General features: G+C 41.2%; 1 protein-coding gene across 1 annotated transcript; it reads left to right on the top strand.

Annotated features, from left to right (window-relative positions):
* The first annotated feature begins 1,092 nt into the window (after positions 1–1,092).
* SMCO4 (single-pass membrane protein with coiled-coil domains 4) lies at positions 1,093–18,707 on the top strand. The gene is made up of 2 exons (XM_059466944.1): positions 1,093–1,232; positions 17,633–18,707. The coding sequence occupies exons 1-2, from the start codon at positions 1,093–1,095 to the stop codon at positions 17,937–17,939; spliced, it is 447 nt and encodes a 148-aa protein (XP_059322927.1). The 3' UTR covers positions 17,940–18,707.
* The last annotated feature ends 838 nt before the right edge of the window (positions 18,708–19,545 follow it).

Raw genomic sequence — 19,545 nt, 5'->3', positions numbered from 1 at the left:
GAAAGAGGCAAGGCTCTCAAAACAGGAGAGTAAGAAATTGCCCCTTGTAAAAGATGTGTGTTCTGGAGGTTTTGTATATTTTTTCTTTTCTGAAAAACTTTGTCTCTTCCTTGCTTTTTTTCCTAGATCTTTTTCTAAGATTTAAGTAAGTTTTGCATTCTCAAAGATGTGAGTAAGTCAAAAACGTAATTTCAGAAATTTAGGAAACCCCAAGTCCGTAACACTCTCCGTTTGTCACGGACATAACTGCCGTGGTTGAGTGAGCACTTCAGCATACCTGTGGGAAATGGGGAACTCAGATCACTTTGTTTTTATGGATGATCTGTATCATACTTGAAGGAGGTGAAGAGGAAACTCTTCAATCTAATGGTATAGCTTGTAATAGTCACCTGGTTGATTCTGATACCTGTTTAAAAACAAAACCAGGATGAGTTGGAAAGGAGAAAATACAGCAGAAAGGCTCAGTATCATGTAGCATATCAAGGTGTTTATCTCGTGCCTTTTAACTGACTGGGCTCCAAACAGTCCCTATCCCTTCATCAAAATGAAGTTTTTCACTTGGGTGCTAAAAAACCGTAATTTCTAGGAAAGCATTAAGAACAATACAGGGATAAAAGTAGCTGGGAAAAAATACACATTGGATTTTCAGTTCTGGAGGAAAAGCTTGTAGAATAAAGATGAACTGGGTTTTTTTAAAGGTTTTTATGTTTTGGTGTTTTTCTGGGCTCTTCCCCTTCTCCTTGAGGTTTTAAGTCCTATGAAGTTGAGTTTTTCTCAGAGGGGAGAGAACAATGAAAGGGAGGGAGATCTGTCGTATTGTCTGCATTTAAAATGGGCTGGTTTCTCTTTGGTATAAAATAAATAGTAAATAGTGGATTAGCTCTTAACTTTGTACTCTCAAAAGAAATCACAATTCTAGAGTTAAGTAATGAAACCTCTTTAGGAAAATCAATGTAACCTGTATCCAAGCTCAATTTATTCAAGAGGTCAGCTTTGTTGCTGCCCCGGCATGGCTTGAGTGTAATGATTAACAACCTCTTAATGACTGTTCATGTAACTTCCATCTGGTATTTTATATAAGCACAAGCCAAGATGGTAACAGAATGCTGTAGTAAAGCAGTATGTGCTATTCGGGGGAAAATCTCCTTCCAAATCCTGTATGCAGCATGCATCAGCCCCAGTGAAACTGAGAGAAGCCCATTAAGAAATCCGATTAGCTGTCTGCTCTCTAGGTAAGTTAAAATCTCTGTCCAGCGTGGTAATCAGTGATGTCTAACTGCTGGCTTATCTGGTAATAGTGCTGTCACCTTTTACAGGCGCCTCTCTTGCAGCTCTGCCTGGCTTGTGTATTCATTTCAGCCACGCAGAACACCGAGCAGCCGAGTGAGACCCTGTTATAAATTCTAAAACCCTCTTCAGAGCCGAGGCCGGCACTGTCGTGTTCTGTTGTGTTGCCCTTTGTTCCTGCAGGTTTCCTTGTGAGATCTCCAGGTGCCATGTAAGCAGTAGCACACAAGAGCGGGAAGAGTGTGCTTTGTGTGAAAGCAGCATGGAAAAGTGCAGCATTAGGTTCAAGTTTTAAAGTAATGTCAAGTACTAGTTAGTGTGCTTGCTCCAGCAGTAGTTTTCTACAGGTGAGAAGAAAAAGAAGATATGTTTATCATTTTGGGAAGAAATAATGGAAAATATTTCAAAAGCAGCTTTAGTTAATGTAGTAGCCTGTAAAGTCTAAATTGTTTTCCTGTTAAAATGCAGAACGTGAAGGAGAGCAATTCTAATGTCTGCAGTTTTTGACGTATTTATCTCCAGATCTGGTGTCCCTTCCATATCTATAGTTGCTCATGTCCATGGAGAGACCTGGCTGAAACCTGTGGAGCACTGCAATAGCAATCAAGATGAGTTGCCAAATGGGAACTGAACTTTTCATCAGCTCTTGCCACATAAATATAGTCCTGAATCTTTTGAAGATGTCATCTGTTGGTAGTTCCTTCCCATCAATGTTTGTTCATCTTCTATTCCTTTTACTCAGAGGAGGTGAATTTAGACTGCAGCCGTTTTGATAGCTGGGGTTTCTTAATTGTTGTATGTTTTCTGCTTGTGGGTTCCATCAAGTTACTGTGATCTCAGCCATGCTTTGTACCTTATTTTGTATTTAATTCTATACTTGGTGTTGTGAAATATATTAATACTGTGTCATTTCTGTTTAGGTTTATGAACAATTTTGAACTGTTTTTAGCATCCTCAGCTGATTGAAACTTCAGTGTGCCCTCAAGGAAAGTGAGGTGATACCTATGGTACAGCACAGTAGATAAGAGGTTATGCTTCTCTCTTCCCCTTCTCAGAAATCTGCTTTGCAAGTTGTAGTTCTAGTTTCAAATCTCGGTTGATTTGTGAAATGAAATCTCACTTCTCTGTGGGGGAAAGAGGGGTAAGCAATGGCTGATGGACTCTGTCATAGGAGGAGTAAGCAGATCTGGTACCTCCAGCCTTTTGTAGGAAAAAGATTGTTCTCAGAGTCCACCTGAGACTGGAGGTGGTGTATCCTGTCCTCATCTTGAAGTGCACAGAACATGTTTGTTGATTCTCTTGGGTTTTGGAGATCCATGCTCAGAAGCATTATTCTAAATAATACCAATAACTTGGTATTATTTAGAATATTTCGGTTTTGGTCTGGTTAGTAAGAGGCTCTGTTAAACCACTGCTGGGTTTTCTGCTCAGATATTTGGTTTATCCCTCCCACTGTGTTGAACCTCCATTACTTTTCTTAGTCTTGTCTATTCTTTCCGATTCAAATTAGTTGCGGTTTTGGAGGAAATTGACATTTTCCTTGTCTTTACACTTCCACCAGAAATTCAAAGGATGAAATTCCCCTTCTTCACTCTCAGGAGTGAAGTGCAATTTTATAGTACCATCAGATTAAATACTGGGGTCACTAATCTACTCCTTGCACCACAGTTCTTGTATAGAGGAACAGCTTATTTGGAGCAGTATTTGCAGAACCGTTTCAGTACATCTCACTCGCTATTTCCAAGTCAGTACTGCAACCTTATATAAGCCAGTCTCCATCCACTTAACTCCAGGACAAATGTGGTGATTAATATTTATATAAAAGCTTTCATGTTTCCACAGTGAAATTGTCTCACTTTGAAAAGAAAAGGTGTCTTTTTCCCTGTTGACTTGGTGTGGAAAAAAACTTGCAAAGGCTTCCAGCAGCACAGCATCCAAGACAGGCATCAGCAGAAGAACTGAGGTCATCTTTAATTTGGTATTTCATTTTGTGAAATTGCCTATTCCAAGAGAAATAAAACATTTACATGTATATTAACCAGTGTTTGCCAGCTCTTGGAATAAAGCCAGTTCTCTCAGGGCCAAACAAACGCTGAGTGAATGAGTAATAATCTGCAATTGTCACTCCTAATTTATGGATGAGTAGATAGAGCAATGTTTGCCATTTTAAGTTGTCCTATTTGCTTTAAAGACTAGAAATCATGATTAGCTGTTGGCTTGGAGTATCAATAGCATGTCTGTGTATAGCTGATTTACTCAGGGTAGCTGTTGCAAAAGTTCAAGACCTCCACACATGATAAGAAGTAATTGTGAAAGAAGATGAGAACACATGAAGGTTACAGATGTTTTGGGACAGTAATTTGGAATCCGCAGCCAGAAGCTGAAGGATAAATGGCATCTCTTCTTTATAAATGACATGCAAGGTCTCTGGTCTCCCTGTGCCTCATTTATTTTCTGAGGAAATCTGTATCGTCGTGTTAAGAGAAAATGTAAAAATCCATGGATTCCCAAGATAATGTCTGTATTGGCTTTTGTTGTTGATAAGTAAGAAGAGAGCATACTACTGATTGTCTTACAATGATGTTTCCTGTCTCTGAGCCTTTCTATTTGCCTAATTTGCCAACAAATGCAGTTAAAAGCAGTTTTGGAAACTTTGTTTTACATATTCACGAGCATGCTTTTGTTATGAACTTAACAACAATGTTGCGTTGATTGGGGTGAATAAAAACAGCAATCAAACTCTATTTTGTTGGTAAAGAGGAGTGTTTTTAATGGAAATACTTAAAATCCTACCTTATAAAGCCCATATTATATACTGCAGGGAGTCCAAAAGCACAGCCCCTCTGGAGTAGGAGTTTATGGGAATGAGAGTCACTCTTGAGATTAAATTGTCTGCAGAGTATCCTGTGAAGTCTTCCATGAGGTCTCCCAACTGCTTGTGGAGGAGGCTGCTCCATCACGCCTAAATATGTAGGCAGGAGATGGATGAGAAGTAGAAACGTCAGCTGTCAGCCTCTAAAAGCAGACACACAGTGCAGAAGTGATACCCATCACTGATGTCGGTTTTCTTTGATGGATGGGCTCTTCCATCCAGTTCTTTCAGACTTTATTTTACTTCCATGCAGCTTTTCTTCTGTGTGCTAGTTTGTTATCATTTTGTTTCTTTTTTTTCCTGCACACTAAGGGGGCTCTCCTGCGCTTTCTGTCTGGGCTTCGTTGTCTTGCTCACCTACTTGCACTACATCGTAACTTATTTCTTCCTCTCCCCCCACTGCATTAAACTTCCTATCTGTCATCTTGTCAAATGAAATAACAGCAAGAGCAGTTGGTGTTGATGTTGTAGATACCAGGATGTCCACAGCCGAGGGTGCAGCCATTACTATTCTGTCTGTAAGCTGTGGAAGACAGAGTCTGAAGATGTGCCTAAGGACATGATTCCTCAGCCCCTCTTGAAAGGTCAGACATAGGACTTAACTCCTGTACTGTGTAGCCTTAGCTGTCACTTGGTGTTTGCAAGCACTTGGATAAGATTAAAAACTAATATATCCCTCTTTTGAGAGAAGGTCAAATAATACGTGATTCAAACCCTTCACGTACTGGATCATGGCAGGAACCTTTAAACACCCATTCCCTGCACATGCACAGCTCCCAAAACCATCCATGAGCTCCAGTGCTGACTTCCACTGTTGGGGTTCCAGGAGTAACTTGGTTTGATTGTTGAGTGCCTGCTCTTAATTGACAAGAGGGATCTACTGAGTACTCCAGTAAAATGATAAATATATATATATAATACACATATCAAATGTGGCTGGTTTAAACAAAGAAGCAAAATGAGTTGTATTTTTAAGAGCTGGTCAGCAGTATCTTAATAAATATAGGGGGGTACCACAATAGGAATAGGGTACCACAGTAAGAATTTTAAAATCCCAAACAAAAAACACTAAACTAAAGGAAAAAAAAGACAAACTACCAAACCTACTAAAAAAGCAACACCCCAAAGAGAAAAAAACCCCAACCAATCCACCCAGCAGCTTGCAGCAATATTTCTTGAAATTGCTTTAAAATATGAAACTATTAAGATTAATCCCAATCAGTCTATGCAGAGTAAGACAGAAATGTGCTAAGATCTCAGCAGCAGCAGGTGCTTGCAGTATTATAAATAGAAAGCAATACAAATTGAGCTGCTTATTAAATTTGCCTTTACAATGCTTTGAAGACTTGCCCTAGAACAGAAAAGAAAAATTACCATAGGCTCTGGATTAGAAGGATGACTTAAATAGCTGTGCTGCCAAAGGAAACAGAACATAAACTAGAATAAGTGATAGACTTGTTCAGAAAAGGTTATCTAGCAGTGATTTGTCTCTAACATGGAGAGGTTGGCCAAGAGCTTTGGAGGGATGTGATTGAACACAGGAGGGCTTGATTTTTTTCATCAGTTTTAATATATTTTCCAGGAGATTGCACTGTAATCCTTTCTAGTACTTACATTTCTAAGGTTTTTCATTGTTTCCCTCTTCCTCTTCTCCCACCTGACAAAATCTAATTCTACAGGAAATGTTCATGTTTATGAAATGGACTTGTTCAGAATTTTTGTGGCCTTTTTGGATAAGGCCATGGTGAGGACCCTGTGTCTTACTCAGAACTTTCTAATATTTGTGAAATACTGTAGGGCCTCTGCAGACAAGTGGCTGAGCATAGCAGCTAAGGAATTGTCAGGTAAACCAGATCAAAGCAGCAGGCTCAACTGGCAGACTAATAAAAATAGATCAAAATCTGTAATGGTTTTTTTCTTGAACAAGATACTCAAATTGATTTAATTTGGCAGGGAGAGTACCAGGAAATCTTAGCATAAGTGTGTTGGGGAGGAGCGAATTGCTGTGTGTAATATCTGCTATCCTACTCTTGAGTAACAAAGCACATGCATCCTTGATGGTGGAAGAAAGGTCTGCAGTGGCACACTTGCTCTTGCACCCTTCCTGTTGTGTCACTGTCTTGGAAAATGCACAGAAACAGCAAGGGCATCTAGGTTGGAAATTTTCTCTGAGTGAAGGGGGAAAGGGAACATGTGTAGACAACTGGACTTCTGGCTTCCATACCCAGATCTCCCTGGCCCTGCATGCATGCATGGGCTTACACAAAGGGCTGGTGTGCCATACCAAGCATTCAGTGTGTTTTAGCTGTCATTAGGAAATCATTGCAACCACATCCTCAGGAGTTGCAGGAAAATGACAACTAAGGCAGTGCACAAGCATGACTACCCTTGGAACAATGCTGCAGGGAGTGAAGCTTAGTCTTGCACTAAGCTTAATGTGGTTAATCCAGTATCCTGTATCACTGGTGACTGAGAATGATGCTGTGAATGTAGCAGATTGCTTTAAAAACAGCCTGAGTGGAAAAGGAGGCTGTGCAGGACTAAAAGAGAGGGGTGAATGTGACTAGTGTTGCATTAGGGGGAGGTGATGTTTTGGTCTTGGTAAGTGCTTTTAAAGGAGGTCACTTGTACTGTACTATGTTGAACTGTAGTACTGATCAATAGTTACTTGCTGGGTGTTGTAGAGGAACTTGAGACATCCTTCTCTGACGATCTGGGCTTGTTCAGAATGGACTCTGTTACACACATGGCTCCAAAGCATTTGCTTTTGGTTCCTAGTTTTTGAGATGGGGGAAAGTCTTGGCAGTAGAACTGTAAGTAAGAATATATATAAATAAATAGGTGGTGCAAGAATCAATGTTGCAGAGTTGATCAGGCAAAACAGGTTTGTGTTTATAGGGTGGCTTTGCTGAGCAATCCCCTTTGGTTAGAATGTGCAAAACCTTCTTCTTTCTGTTTGTAATTTTATTAAGTCTTAATTAAACTTTCTGCATTTAAATTAGTTTACATTAATGTCACGCTGTCTTATTATGTGTATATTGACAGACACTAACAGGGATTTGATCAGCCTAATCCAGCTGTATGTAATTATGTGCCTTCCCCTTAAATAATTGCATAGAGTCTATCAATCATGGCAGGAAAGCCTACTGCTTTATTATAATGTGGGATTGTTTAGTGAAATGTAATAAGACTTCAGGTTTAAGCTGGGGAGTAAACAGAATGAGATTTTACTGAGACCAGTAGTAGGAAGAAAAACTTCCCCACCCATCCTGTGTTGCAAGTCTCAGTTCTTATCTTTCCTCCCCTCACCCCCCTTCAAAAAAAGGTGTCCTGATTGCTTTGTTTTCACACTGATGTTGAGAACGTTTCTGTAACTGAAATGAATTTGGGAAAGGTGTAGATTTCTGGCTGCTGGAGGAAGAGCTCTAGCCTAAAACTGTAACACTCATCCAGTGTAAGGTGGAGGCTTTTATTTCATTCACTGATAACTTGATTATCCAGATGAAGTGATTGTGTAGAAAGCAGCAGAGGTGGGAATGAAATCTGCCAAATGGCAGCACTGCATAATCTCTAAAATAAAGCTAGGAAAAGTGAGTGAGGAGGGGAGTAACAGGTACCCACTTCATAGATGGTATTTGGGTTGATTTCTGTGTGATTTAGTTACTCTCCAGAGTCATGCAGTCTTTCCCTGTCACATGTAGAAGCAGGGAGAGACAGGCATGTTGCCAGCAGTCTTTCCTTAGCCTCCTACTGGAAAACTATCTGTGCCAAGAAAAGCTTGAAAAACCAGAACTTCAGACAAGCCCCAAAGGGGATGAGTTTGAGATCTGAATCCCTCATTCAGTGTGTTCTGACATTGCATCAGGCGTGCTTTAAATCTGTGAATACCTCTAAGATACTGTATAGAATAAAATGGTAAGTGCTTTTTTCAGTGCAGTGCTGTCCATTTTCCCCTGTGGGACTGTCTGGGGGATTTCAGGAGCCCAGATGTGTGCATGTCCATCTTGCATATTCCCGTGCCAGATATTTCTGTATGTTTGAGCTAGAAGAGCAAGATTTCCCTTTGTGCCTTCTGAAGAAACTGTTTCACAAATAGTTCTGATCCAGCATACACACATTGTGGTCAGGAAGTACACATTTCTGGATGTTCTAGATTTGTGCTTTTTTGTACTGTTCTTCCAGCTTTTCTCTTCTGTCAGTCACGCTGCATCCTTCTCCTCTCCAGTGCACACTCAGGTGTACACACACACACACACACACACACCCCTGCTGCCCAGGCTCAGCTCTTGCCTCTGTGGTTTCTCTGGTTTTAGATTTAACATTCCATCCTTTCTTGCTGTGGGCAAGGATTTTTCTGCCTGCTAATCTTTAGCCTGCAATGAATTTTCAGTGCCAGAGTTTTGAAGACAGTAGAATTGTAATGAAAAGCAGTGACAGTCCCTCAACTCTCCTGTTTGCATTAGGAAACAGTAACTCAGGCTTCGGACTTGCTGGCATTGTGCCTGGCACATGCCTTGGGGATCTGTCTCAAAGGCATTTATAGTGACGCTGTCTCACAAAGAGTGACTGTGCTGGGAACCCCTTAGTTTGAACAGGGGAAGCAACAACCAGACCTCATGTAGGAAAAGTGTGTTTCCCATCCAAGTCGTCGTCATTTCAGGAGATGAGCGCTGCTACCCTCTGGTGACAGTTCAGCTGGAGGTGTGAGCAGTGACACTCGCGGTCTGGGCGGGCTGACACAGCTGAACTGGAAACAGAAACATTGTTTTCACACCAGGTCCCTGTTGCTGCCCCTTCTGGCAGATGCCAGAGGTTGGTCAGGGAAAGCAGCACTTAAATTTTGAGGATCCCTGCACCAGTGACTATGTTATTATTTATTTAGTGTAGCTGTTTACAAACTGACTGAATTTATGTAAATATACTGGAAAGATAAATGTTTTGTATCCAAAGGAGCCTTGTCAGGAACAGCTGAGAAAATTACCTTTTATGAAAACAGCTGAGCAAACACATAATACCAAGTCATATGCTAGATGTTGTGGTTTACTGCATTTATGTGCAAGATCATCTGTAGCTGTGGAGATGCAGAATGCCAAGCTCTTCTTTTACAGCCTCCCCATGGAATGTAATTCATGCAGTGGCAGAAATTACATGTTTATTTTTCTTGTGTTTTCAGTAAACATTAGTTGTATTTCTTCATTGGACTGCCTGTTGCAAAAGTCATCTAGATGTTGGTTCTCTACTAGGAAAAATACGGGTTATTTATCCACCTGTTCATGAAGCAAAAGAACTTGCCTATTTATTTATTTTGTTTTAATTGCATTCTGCTCGGTTTCTTTGCTGCATTCAGGGCAGACAGGATGGCACTGCAGGTCGCCTGGCCTCTGTTTAACAATGCCTCCCCAATGCAGAGATCTGCAGCTCTTTGTTTCTAATGGAGATTGCTTGCTATACCCAAGTCCTTAGAATTGTGAGAATCATACAGAAATAGCTTTCTGCTTTGGCGGCCTTGCTCTCTCTGACTTTCTGGCAGCATTCAGTGATGGCTTTCATTTTCCAAATGCTGTGAATAGTTTGGAGACTCTCAAAGCTGCATTTACAGTAAATGTGATGTTGCAGTAATGATGGGTCAATTCAGCTTCAGAAAAAAAGCCACCACCTCTCACTAAAAAATAATGTTAAACTGACTTCAAACAGAATCTTAATAGTTCCATATTGCTCTGTATATAATTAAAAGCTTTCACCCTTGAAAACAGGGTTCTTTTCATTTGCTAATTGTAATTCCTTGCTACAGTCAAATAGACTGAGGTAAAATTTTGTGATATTAGGAATTGGCCTCATGCTGTAATGTGAAAATCCATTTTTCACAGAGCAAAAATTTTTCTCTTAATGCTTTTCTTCATCTTTAGCAGACTCTGAAATCATGACAGTGTCACTGAAAGAGAGGATCCCAAATTTAGCATTGCAAGCATTATCTTCAGGTATGCATCAATTCTGCTATGCAGCTTCGGTTTAGAAGGAATGCGTGACCCAGAGCATTTTGATCATGGAGAGGGAAAGTTATTTTTTTGGCTGTTGCTGCAGTCATTGCTTGTTTTATTAGGAGATGGCTTGTACAAATTAAAAATTGGGGCTTTTTATGCAATTGATAATAAGTTCCCCTCTTTAGTGGTTGTACAGAACTGTGTTCTAGTACCATAAGAAGGTTTCCTGTGGCTGGAATATTCACTTGGCCATGGAACTGCTTTTGTGTTGTTTAGAGTGGGTTGTCTGGGGAGGTTTGGGAGAGGGATGGAGTATGTGACTAGAATGGAAGGGTTTTGCTAATCCTTTGGGCAGGCCCAGACTTTAGGGTTCAGAACTCCTAATCACTTTGGCAAATCTTTGCTCTGTCACTCACAGAAGTGATTACACAGAACCAGTCAAATAATGAAGATTTTTTTTTAAACTATAATTTTACTTTTAGTGTCAAAAATTAAGTGTAATAATTGTGCCTGAATGTGATGGAAATACTGTTGGACATTTACTACTGCAGTTGCCTAAAAACTGTTAAAGTCAAGCTTTTTTGTCTTTTTTTCTCCCCGAAAATCTTCCTCCATAGAGCCAAGCTTGCAAGGCACTGGGTACCTAATGGGTCTGACACAAACATGGGCAGATTTAGCTTCTGTCTCTGTGTGGGAGATGAATTCCAAACTGGCCCAAGTGCTGCTCCAAGTTCTACCTGGGTAATAGCCACACTAAGTGATGAACATGTTCTCCAAAGATGGAAGGGTTGTTACTTTTTACCTATTTGCCAGAACTAAAATGTGAACTAAAATGGAGTGGGACCTCAGTTGATAGAAAGGCTGTACTGAACTGTACTCTCTGGAGACCTCATCTAGAGCTCCATGCACCAGTGTTCCTGCTTGTACATCTGTTCCAGACTCCTACTGGAATGCTTTTCAACATTCCCATTTAGCTGCATGTCCAATCTGGTCAAATCACCTTAGAAAGTTATGACCTTGCTGATACTGTTCCTGCAATGGCCAGACCTTAGATTTTCAGGAAGGAAAATTCCCCATCCAAAATGTGGTGTGTCACCTCAAGGTAAAATCAGTTATGAAGTAATGATAAAAGAATTAGTATGTGTCCCATGGAGAAGAAGCCTGGAGAAGAGGAGGCTCAGGGGTGACCTTATCACTCCCTACAACTACCTAAAAAGAACTTGTAGTCTTCTCCCAATCAGTGGGACAGTCAGTGACAGGACAAGAGGACACTGTGTTAAGCTGCACCAGGGGAGGTTCAGGTTGGACAGTAGGAAGAGTTTCTTCACAAAAGGGGTGATCAGACTTTAGAATGGGCTGCCCAGGAAGGTGGAGTCCCTGGAGGGGTTTAAGATAAGACTGGATGTGGCACTTAGTGCTATGGTCTATTTGACCACTATTTGACATGGTGATGTCTGGTCACAGGTTGGACTTGATGATCTCAGAGGCCTTTTCCAGTCCAGCTGATTGTGTAATTCTGTGATTCTGTGGGGTAGCCTAAAATAAGACTTGTCCTTTATTAAACAGTACCCATTGTTTGTGTAACAGTGTTACATGCAGTTCAGTTATTCATTACAAAACCTCAAAACGTTTGCCTGGTTTCAAAGCTAGGAAATAACGTGTCTCTGTTGCTTAAACCCCACTTTTGTTAAGGATGGAAATAAGAATGATATTTCTTCAGCTAACCTGTGGGTTTTGGGCTCGCCACGCTGGGTGGGGCAGCATGTCAGGGTTCCTTCTGCTCTGCCAGAAGCTGCTGTCCCTGTGCAGCAGTCAGTGCCTCGGCTGCAGGGAGCTGAAGTTGTGTGAGCTAAGGTGGATTAAAGCTTTGTGTGCAGGGCGCCCTGCACTGCTGCTCTGGCTACACAGAGCCCCTGTGTCTGTTCTGCTGGGACTGTGCAAGGAGAGGATGCTGTGCCATGGCCTGGGCTTCAGCAGCACTCAAGGAACAGTCCTGTTTCTCTGGTGGCAGGGATGGTCTTTGTCATGAGGATGAGGAGTGCTCCTGTTTTAATGGCCACACAGTGCTGAGCAGTGGTTCCCTGCTGGCCAGGCTTCCTCTTGCCTTTGGAGTAGGTCCCCACCTCCTTTTTCCAGCTCTTGGGCCCAATGGCTCTTCCAGCCTCCATGCAGCAGCTCTGGCTGCATGACCCTGAAATAATCAGCCCAGCAGCAAACATAAGTAACAAGCTGATAAGTTTGTTGGTTTGGCTTCTTCTCAACTCTGATGCTGGTGTGTCTCGGTGATTGGGAACTACTGGTTTGGGGGCTTTTTAATGCTCAAATAATATGAAGAGTATTGTCTGCTTAGATGTCTTGTGTCCCTTTTTCCAACTGCTGGCAGGCAGTCTGAATACTTTGTGTCCAGATTGTCTGCTGGTTTGTTGTTTGATTTTATTTTTAATGTCTCAGTAACATCCATACCCCAAGGGAAAGTTTAAATTATAAAAATTAATTCCTGTCAGATTATTTGTTTGAATTTCAAGTTGTTTTGCTGTTCCAGGAATGTTGCAGTGTCGGTAGCAGGATCATGAAGCCAGGTTCAGCCAAATTGGCTTGCATACATTTGTAATTTTGGATTTGTAGAAAAATTAGTCAGTTTAACATGGTTAATACATTCATGCTGTAGGGTTGGTGATAATAAAGTTCTTTAGACATAGAGACATGCAATTACCCTAAGTGCAGATAAACAAAATCTTTTGTGCATGTGTTGCATATGCAAATTTTCAGTACTCCATGAGCAATGGTCTAGGCTGAGTTGAGGCTGCCATTCAAGACTCACAGGAATAGCCTTGTGTGGTGTGAGGAGCTTTTAACTGCAGATTACTGAAGCTCAGGGTTAATTTTACCAAATAAAGGAGATGACAGACTGAATAGTTGTGGTTGGAAGATTGTTGGTATATTTGGAAGGATATCAGTCAGGTTCCACTATAGTATTCTGGTATAAAATTGTCCCTGCTTAGCCTCAATTGACTTGATATAAGATGCTGTCAAATACTTCAGCATTGGTATGAGTGACTTCAGTGAATCAGTCCACCAATTCGTGTTTTTGAGTTTTGGCATTAGTTCTGCAGAGACAGTTCAGAGTAACTCAACCCAGAAGACAGAATGAAGAACACTTTTGTAAATAAAAAACAATGCTGATGATAGGCAAAGAGGCATGTAATTGCTGTAGTAAGCAATCCAGAATACTAAATTAGTGAATTTGTGTTATGTTGAAGAAGGATGAACAATGAGGAATGATGAAGAACATTGTCTTTAGGTTTCTTCTCCATAGCCTGAACTTTTTTGCTGTTTTTTTCTCCTGGAAACCTTAGCTCTTCAGTATCAAGCTGGGGTAGCTTTGTGAGATGGGCATTTCAAACAACTTCACCAAGTCAACACTCATTGTCTTGACTTGGCAATCGAGATTGTTTCTTTCTAGCCAGCAGGTTTCTGCTTTTGGGGGAAACTTTGCTATAGTGCACTTAAAAATAACCTCGTCACCTCTTACAATTTTATTATTGAATTTTAAATTTCAAAATTGATAAAAGTAAGGTGAAGTTACCGTGTCTGGCTAGTGCCAGGCTGCTGTAATATTGTTGTGGACTACAGACATGCCACTTTTGCTAGAGGGTTAATCCCTTCTGTTGATGTTCTGCTTGTGTCCCTGCTGAGGGAGTTGCTGGCTTTCCAGTTAAGGCAGTAGTTGGACCAGTTGGGTGATCACTTTCCCCCTTGCCAGATGTTTGGGCCAGTTGAGCAGTTAATACCCATGGGAAGCAGCCTTAGGAGGATGGGATGTGTGCAGCCTGTGGCAGAGAGCCCTCCCTCTTCAGGGGAGACTGGCATGGAAAGGAGACTGAGCTTCTGTCTGAGGAGGAAAGGTGAGCTTCCAGTTCTTCTGCAGCAAGGTTTGGGTCTGCACAAGACTGAAGTACCTGTGGGACAACACTTTCTCATTGACCTTTTGATAGTGGCTTGCTCTGAGATGTTTTAAATGAGCAGTGCTAATGAGACTGTTAATTACACCCATCCCAATGCTGTATTACTTCCTTCCTCTCTTCACTGGCATTCAGCCTTCCCAGAGCACAAGCAGGGTGGTTGCTGGCTGAGGGAGGATGTAGCTCAGTAAAGTCAGATCATTTGTTCTCATGGACTGTGCACGCCACAGGGAACAAGACCCTAATGTTGTAATCCTGCCCCTGTCACTGCATTGATGTGCTTTATGGATCTGTTTCTTTCTGCCCATAATTTTTAGTAGTCAGTGAAGTCTGCAGGGACTGGTAAGAGGCTTGGCAGTGTAAAGCACTCTGAATGTGCTTGTACTACATCGGCTGTAGAGTTAATTCGTATCCAGCTGAGCACTAGTTTTTCAGCACTGTTTCATTCCAGGATGAACATAGCAGAATCTACAACATCCTGGACTTTTCCTATGGGAAAGTGTTGTCTCTTGCAGCAACTGTCCAATCTTGGCAGTCACAGCTGGGCACCTGGTGGCAGCAGGACCCTGGCAGCAACTTGCAGAGATTCACCACGTCCATGTTATGGTTCAGTTAAGATGAATCCTAAGGCTCATTTCTCTGAAAACTCTGGGTCAGTTTCTGTGTGAGTCCATCTCTGCCAGTAGCAAAGCCAAGGAACGCTATCCAGTCTACTGGATACGTATTTGGAGATTGATGCCAGCCTCCCAAACTGGAGAGTGTCAGCTTGCAATTCAAGTGGTGCTGACGTTTGCAGGAAGGCTTGCTGTTCAAAGCTGTCAGATGTTAGCCAGTGTATGTAATTAACTTGGTAGAATTCTGCTTCAGAATGAAATATTCATTCAAAAGTGACTTAAAAAAAAACCATCCTGATGTTTTTAGTGTCTGGGTAGTAAGTGGTGCTGCACAGAGCAAGGCATATATTTATTGTTAGAGAGATTGGTTTCATGGCAGCTCCTCTTTGTTACTGTGGTACACAGAAAGTCCCAGAGGCTTTTGCTGTCCATCACTTCTTGGGTCTTGTGGTAATCCAGATACAAAATCCACAGACGTACATTAACAGTAGAAACAGAAAATATTACCAAAATACAGCCTGAAGGGCTCTGGTTGGCTAATTATCCCAAAGAACAAAGGTAAAACTTTATTTTGCATAGTAGTTTTTCTAGAGATTGGTAATAAATCTTGTGAGCAGACGAGGAGCAGGAATGGAAATGGAAGGGGTAAAAAATTTGTTTTGCCCCAGAGGAAATTCAGGAATTAGGGAAGTGATAACACCACCAAACCAGAAACCCATGGCTTGCAGGTGGTGTATATCAAAAGCTTCACCCTGAGTCAGGGAGAGTTGAAGATTTGCTGAGAAGAAAATTATGGAAGTTTAGAAATTACATAGCTCATTTGATTTAAAGATGGGAACAGGGTGTTGTGTGTAGTTGTGCCATCCAGGTCCTGTTTACCTCTCCACTGTGAAGTTCATTGAGCACTTCTGGTCTCTAAATCTGTTACATGTTTTGATTCTAATGTTGCACTGTGCAGAAGGAAATGATTCTTTTTAAGACTTAAATTTTATTGTTTCCTCTTTGAAAAATATCTTAGGCACCAAAATTCCCTTTTTGTGCTCTATCAAAACAAAAATGAAGGGTTTGCCTCAGACCGTAAGCTGAAATTGCTAAGTTTATGATCAGAAAACAACTTCCTGAAAGATGGAGAGGCAGAGAATATAAAATTGACAAATCCAGCTGAACACTGAGATCTCATCATGCTTGAGCCTTTTTTTTGTTGGGAGTGAAGGTTTTATGGTTGTTTTGGTTTTGTTTATTTGTTTAGATTGCATCCAGGGTGGACCATATAAAGCCAGAAGTATTGAGTCTTTGCCTTGTTGCTGGTTTTCTGGTACCACAGGCTTGCTGTGATAGTCTGGTCACTTCTATCAGTCCAAGTTTACCAGAGTTATTCCACATTGTACCTTAAATGATGCGAAGTAATTGTCTGGATGAGATTCGCAGCAGGCAGGTTGTTACCTGTGAGGAAGGATGAAAAGTCCTTTGTAGCTGCACATAACCTCTAGGTGAGGATTCTTGTTCTGTATGTGAGTGTTTGAATGTTTTTAGCTCTGTTGTGCTTTTGTGATGAGGCTGATGAATGAGATTGAGTGGCAACACCAAAATAAAGCATCTCACTCTCAGTGAAACCTCTAGTTTTTTGAAAAAGTAGTTATAAGACAAATTGTATCATCAACCAGAATGACAAATCAAGAGGAAATTGTGTCTGGGCTCAACTGAGCTTTGCACCTTTGCTTGTTGACATATGCTGCTCATCTACAGCAGCACATTAAAATCATCTTTACATTTTCATTTAAAGAAGAGGGAAAGAAAAGAGGAAGTTGCAGTAACCCACTAATTTCTACATACATTTTATTCTGAGTATATTAGAGTGATGGAAAAACCTGAGTACATAATTTACTTCAATTCAACTCAGTATTTGATACTAGTAATTTTTACCCTCCAAATCTGTGTTTATTTATGTGTGGCCTGTGTCCAGCTGTTGTGCCATGGCAGAACTGGGGGATGTGGTGGAGAAGAATATAACCAATGGCTGGCATCCACCCTCACTGTGCAATCAGGGAATTGCACAGCTCCAGGCAGCTCAGGGGCAAAATAATTTTGGGTATGGAAACACTAAGCCCCTACTAAGTCTCATTTCAGAGAGGCTTTCACACCATGCTGTGTTTTTGTTAATCTCACTTTATAGATACCTCTGTATTTAAAAATTGTCTAGGAGATACTTCAGAACAACTAAATTCTACTTTATTGATGACTGCTTGTCTACACCAGTGGTTTGTTAGCAGACTCATTATCGCTTGGGCTTCTTTTCAATTGTCAATGACAGCTGCAATAAGTGTGACAGCACTGAGTCATGTTATGATTTAGACTTTGTTGTGTGGCAGCAGAACCAGAAGTATTAAATTAAGCAGCTCTTTCTCCCTATTCCTTCCTGTTGGAGTACCCTTTATGCCAACAAATACCTGTTGTGGATGATAAAGGCTTGTGGCAGGGTGTGTGCTTGCCCCTCCTTGTTCTGCAGGTTTGAGGGAGCCACAGCCCCTGAGCAGGGAGCCTCCTCCCTGCCTCCTCCAAGGGCAGCTGGAACCTGTGTTCATGCAAGACTAATTCAGATTATTTTCATTAAGTCTTTAGCTGTATTACCTTCTTTGCTTTGGAGGATAAAATGTATGGTGCTGGGCGTTGTTTCTGGCTTAACAGAGTACAATACAAGTTCAGGGTCCTTGGACTGATACACACCATGATGAACTGCTCTGGTTTTTGTGGGGAAAGTGTTGTGTGGATGAGCTGAACTCCATGATTCTATTTCCTTGAAATAAGCTGCATTGGTGTCCATTGGATGAAAGGTTTACCAAGTGGAGCTGCAAATGTTTTTAATGACTGGAATATGTGTAGATCTTGCTCAAAAGAATTGTTTTCTTTCTTTTGCAGTTTCTTGCATAGCCAAGCACTCAACAGAAAAAGAATTCTTCAAGGTTTCAAAAGACCTTGGACAATTTTCTGCTGTTCCACTCCCTTTGGTCCCACATTTAAGCAAAAAAAAGATCCAAAGAAGAGGATGAGGCAGCTTAGAGGAAAACCTAAGAAAGAGACCTCCAAAGATAAAAAGGAGAGAAAACAGGCAATGCAAGAGGCCCGGCAACAGATCACCACGGTGGTGCTTCCCACACTGGCTGTCGTAGTACTGCTGATTGTTGTGTTTGTCTATGTAGCCACTCGTCCCAATACAACTGAATGATGCAGCTTTTCAGACTCTCTAGCTTTGGGATATTAATTTTACCGAGAGCCAAAAGGAACTCTCTGCCACTCTTTTAGTACTTTGCAAAGGATCTTGCTGGTATTTTCAGTCTTTCTCTTGGCTAGAGTCCCACAGATTCTCTTTAGGAATGTAACATAAAACGTATTAGTGAATGTGCTAGTACGTTTTATGGTCCAGTTATGTGCCTTTCAGACTTTTAAAAATGGTGTTTTTCTTAAAGCTGTTTGAAGCTCTATATTGTAAAAGAAAATCGTGTTCTGCTATAAATTTGTAAAAAATCAGCTTTCAGCTTTTATCACTGTTACGGATAATGTTGCTCCCATGAGCTCTTGTATGTCTATTTCAGAATTTCCAAAGAAGTACATTTCTTCTTTGTACTTAATGTCATATGAAGTGCTTTGATTCAGAAAGGATATATTTATTTTTTGAATAAAAGAAGTCTTACTTGGAATCTTCAAATTATTTTGCAAAAAAATGTGACATTGTGAGAGCCTACGTTGTGTAATAATTTTTTCATCAACCACTATATAGTTCACTCAGAAAGAATTTCTTTTTGGTGCAAGATATCAACATGCAAAGTGAATACTTCAGGACCTGCTGGATGGAATCGTACAGAATTTGGACAGGGAGATTCTGCCAGGTTTTGGTGAAGTAACTAATAACAAACTACATAAACACAGTTGCTTATCTGAATGTTCAATATTTGAAACTGTGTAAGTGGCAATAAAAAGGTGATCTTGCATACAAGTCCTCGATTATTTCTTTTATTAAGAAGAGAGAAGTAACAGTATAACTTTGCTCTCTGACATGTTTGCTGAAGGTAGCTGTTGTCCTCTGGCATGCCCCCATCCCCTCATTGGAAGGAACCTGTGAGCACAGCTTGGGCAGTTTAATTCTAGGAAATTAAGCTAAAAATTCTCATCAAAATGCCTGAATGACCATGTATTCTACTACAGTCCTTTCTCATTGAAGTATTTTAAGGCACTCAATAGGCATTAACCTTCAGAAGATTTTGGAGAAGGAGATTGAGAATTCTTCACTGCTGCTTAAATGCCGGCCAAGCAAGGAAGAACGTTGATGCTACAGTGCGCTGGTGCATGGCAGGAAATATTTCTATGCTGAAAGTTAAAGGTCCCTTGAGTCTTTCCTTCATGTGCAGTCTTTTGGCTCAGGCACAGTGCCAGTGAAGTCAGCGGGACTCTTCACTGAGGTGCCAATGAAAGAGGGGTCTGTGTTTCCTGCATCACCCCCATGTACTGCTCCTGTGCAGAATGCTGCTGCCAGCCAAAGTTGGTTTACAAAAAAAACACTTCAGGTGAGCAAATGCAGGTCCTTGCAGTGTACTTTGCCCTAAGGCCCACGTTCCCACAGCAGGGTGAGCCTATGGCTGGCTATAAACTGGCTCCACTGGGAATATGCACATACCTGCTGGTGTGAGGAGTGGCCATGGCTCCTGACACATTGCTACTGCTGTTGGGAGTGTCCAGAATAAAACTGGCCCTGGAGACCGAGATGTTTTTGAAATAGAAAGTTTACTAAAACCTAAAGCAGGAGTTTGGATGAGCTGTGAGGTTGTTCCCCCCTG

This window comes from Ammospiza nelsoni, chromosome 2, assembly GCF_027579445.1.
Source record: "Ammospiza nelsoni isolate bAmmNel1 chromosome 2, bAmmNel1.pri, whole genome shotgun sequence".
NCBI lineage: Eukaryota > Metazoa > Chordata > Aves > Passeriformes > Passerellidae > Ammospiza > Ammospiza nelsoni.
The sequence above is the reverse complement of the archived record's forward strand: the minus strand, read 5'-3'. Positions and strand labels throughout refer to the sequence as shown.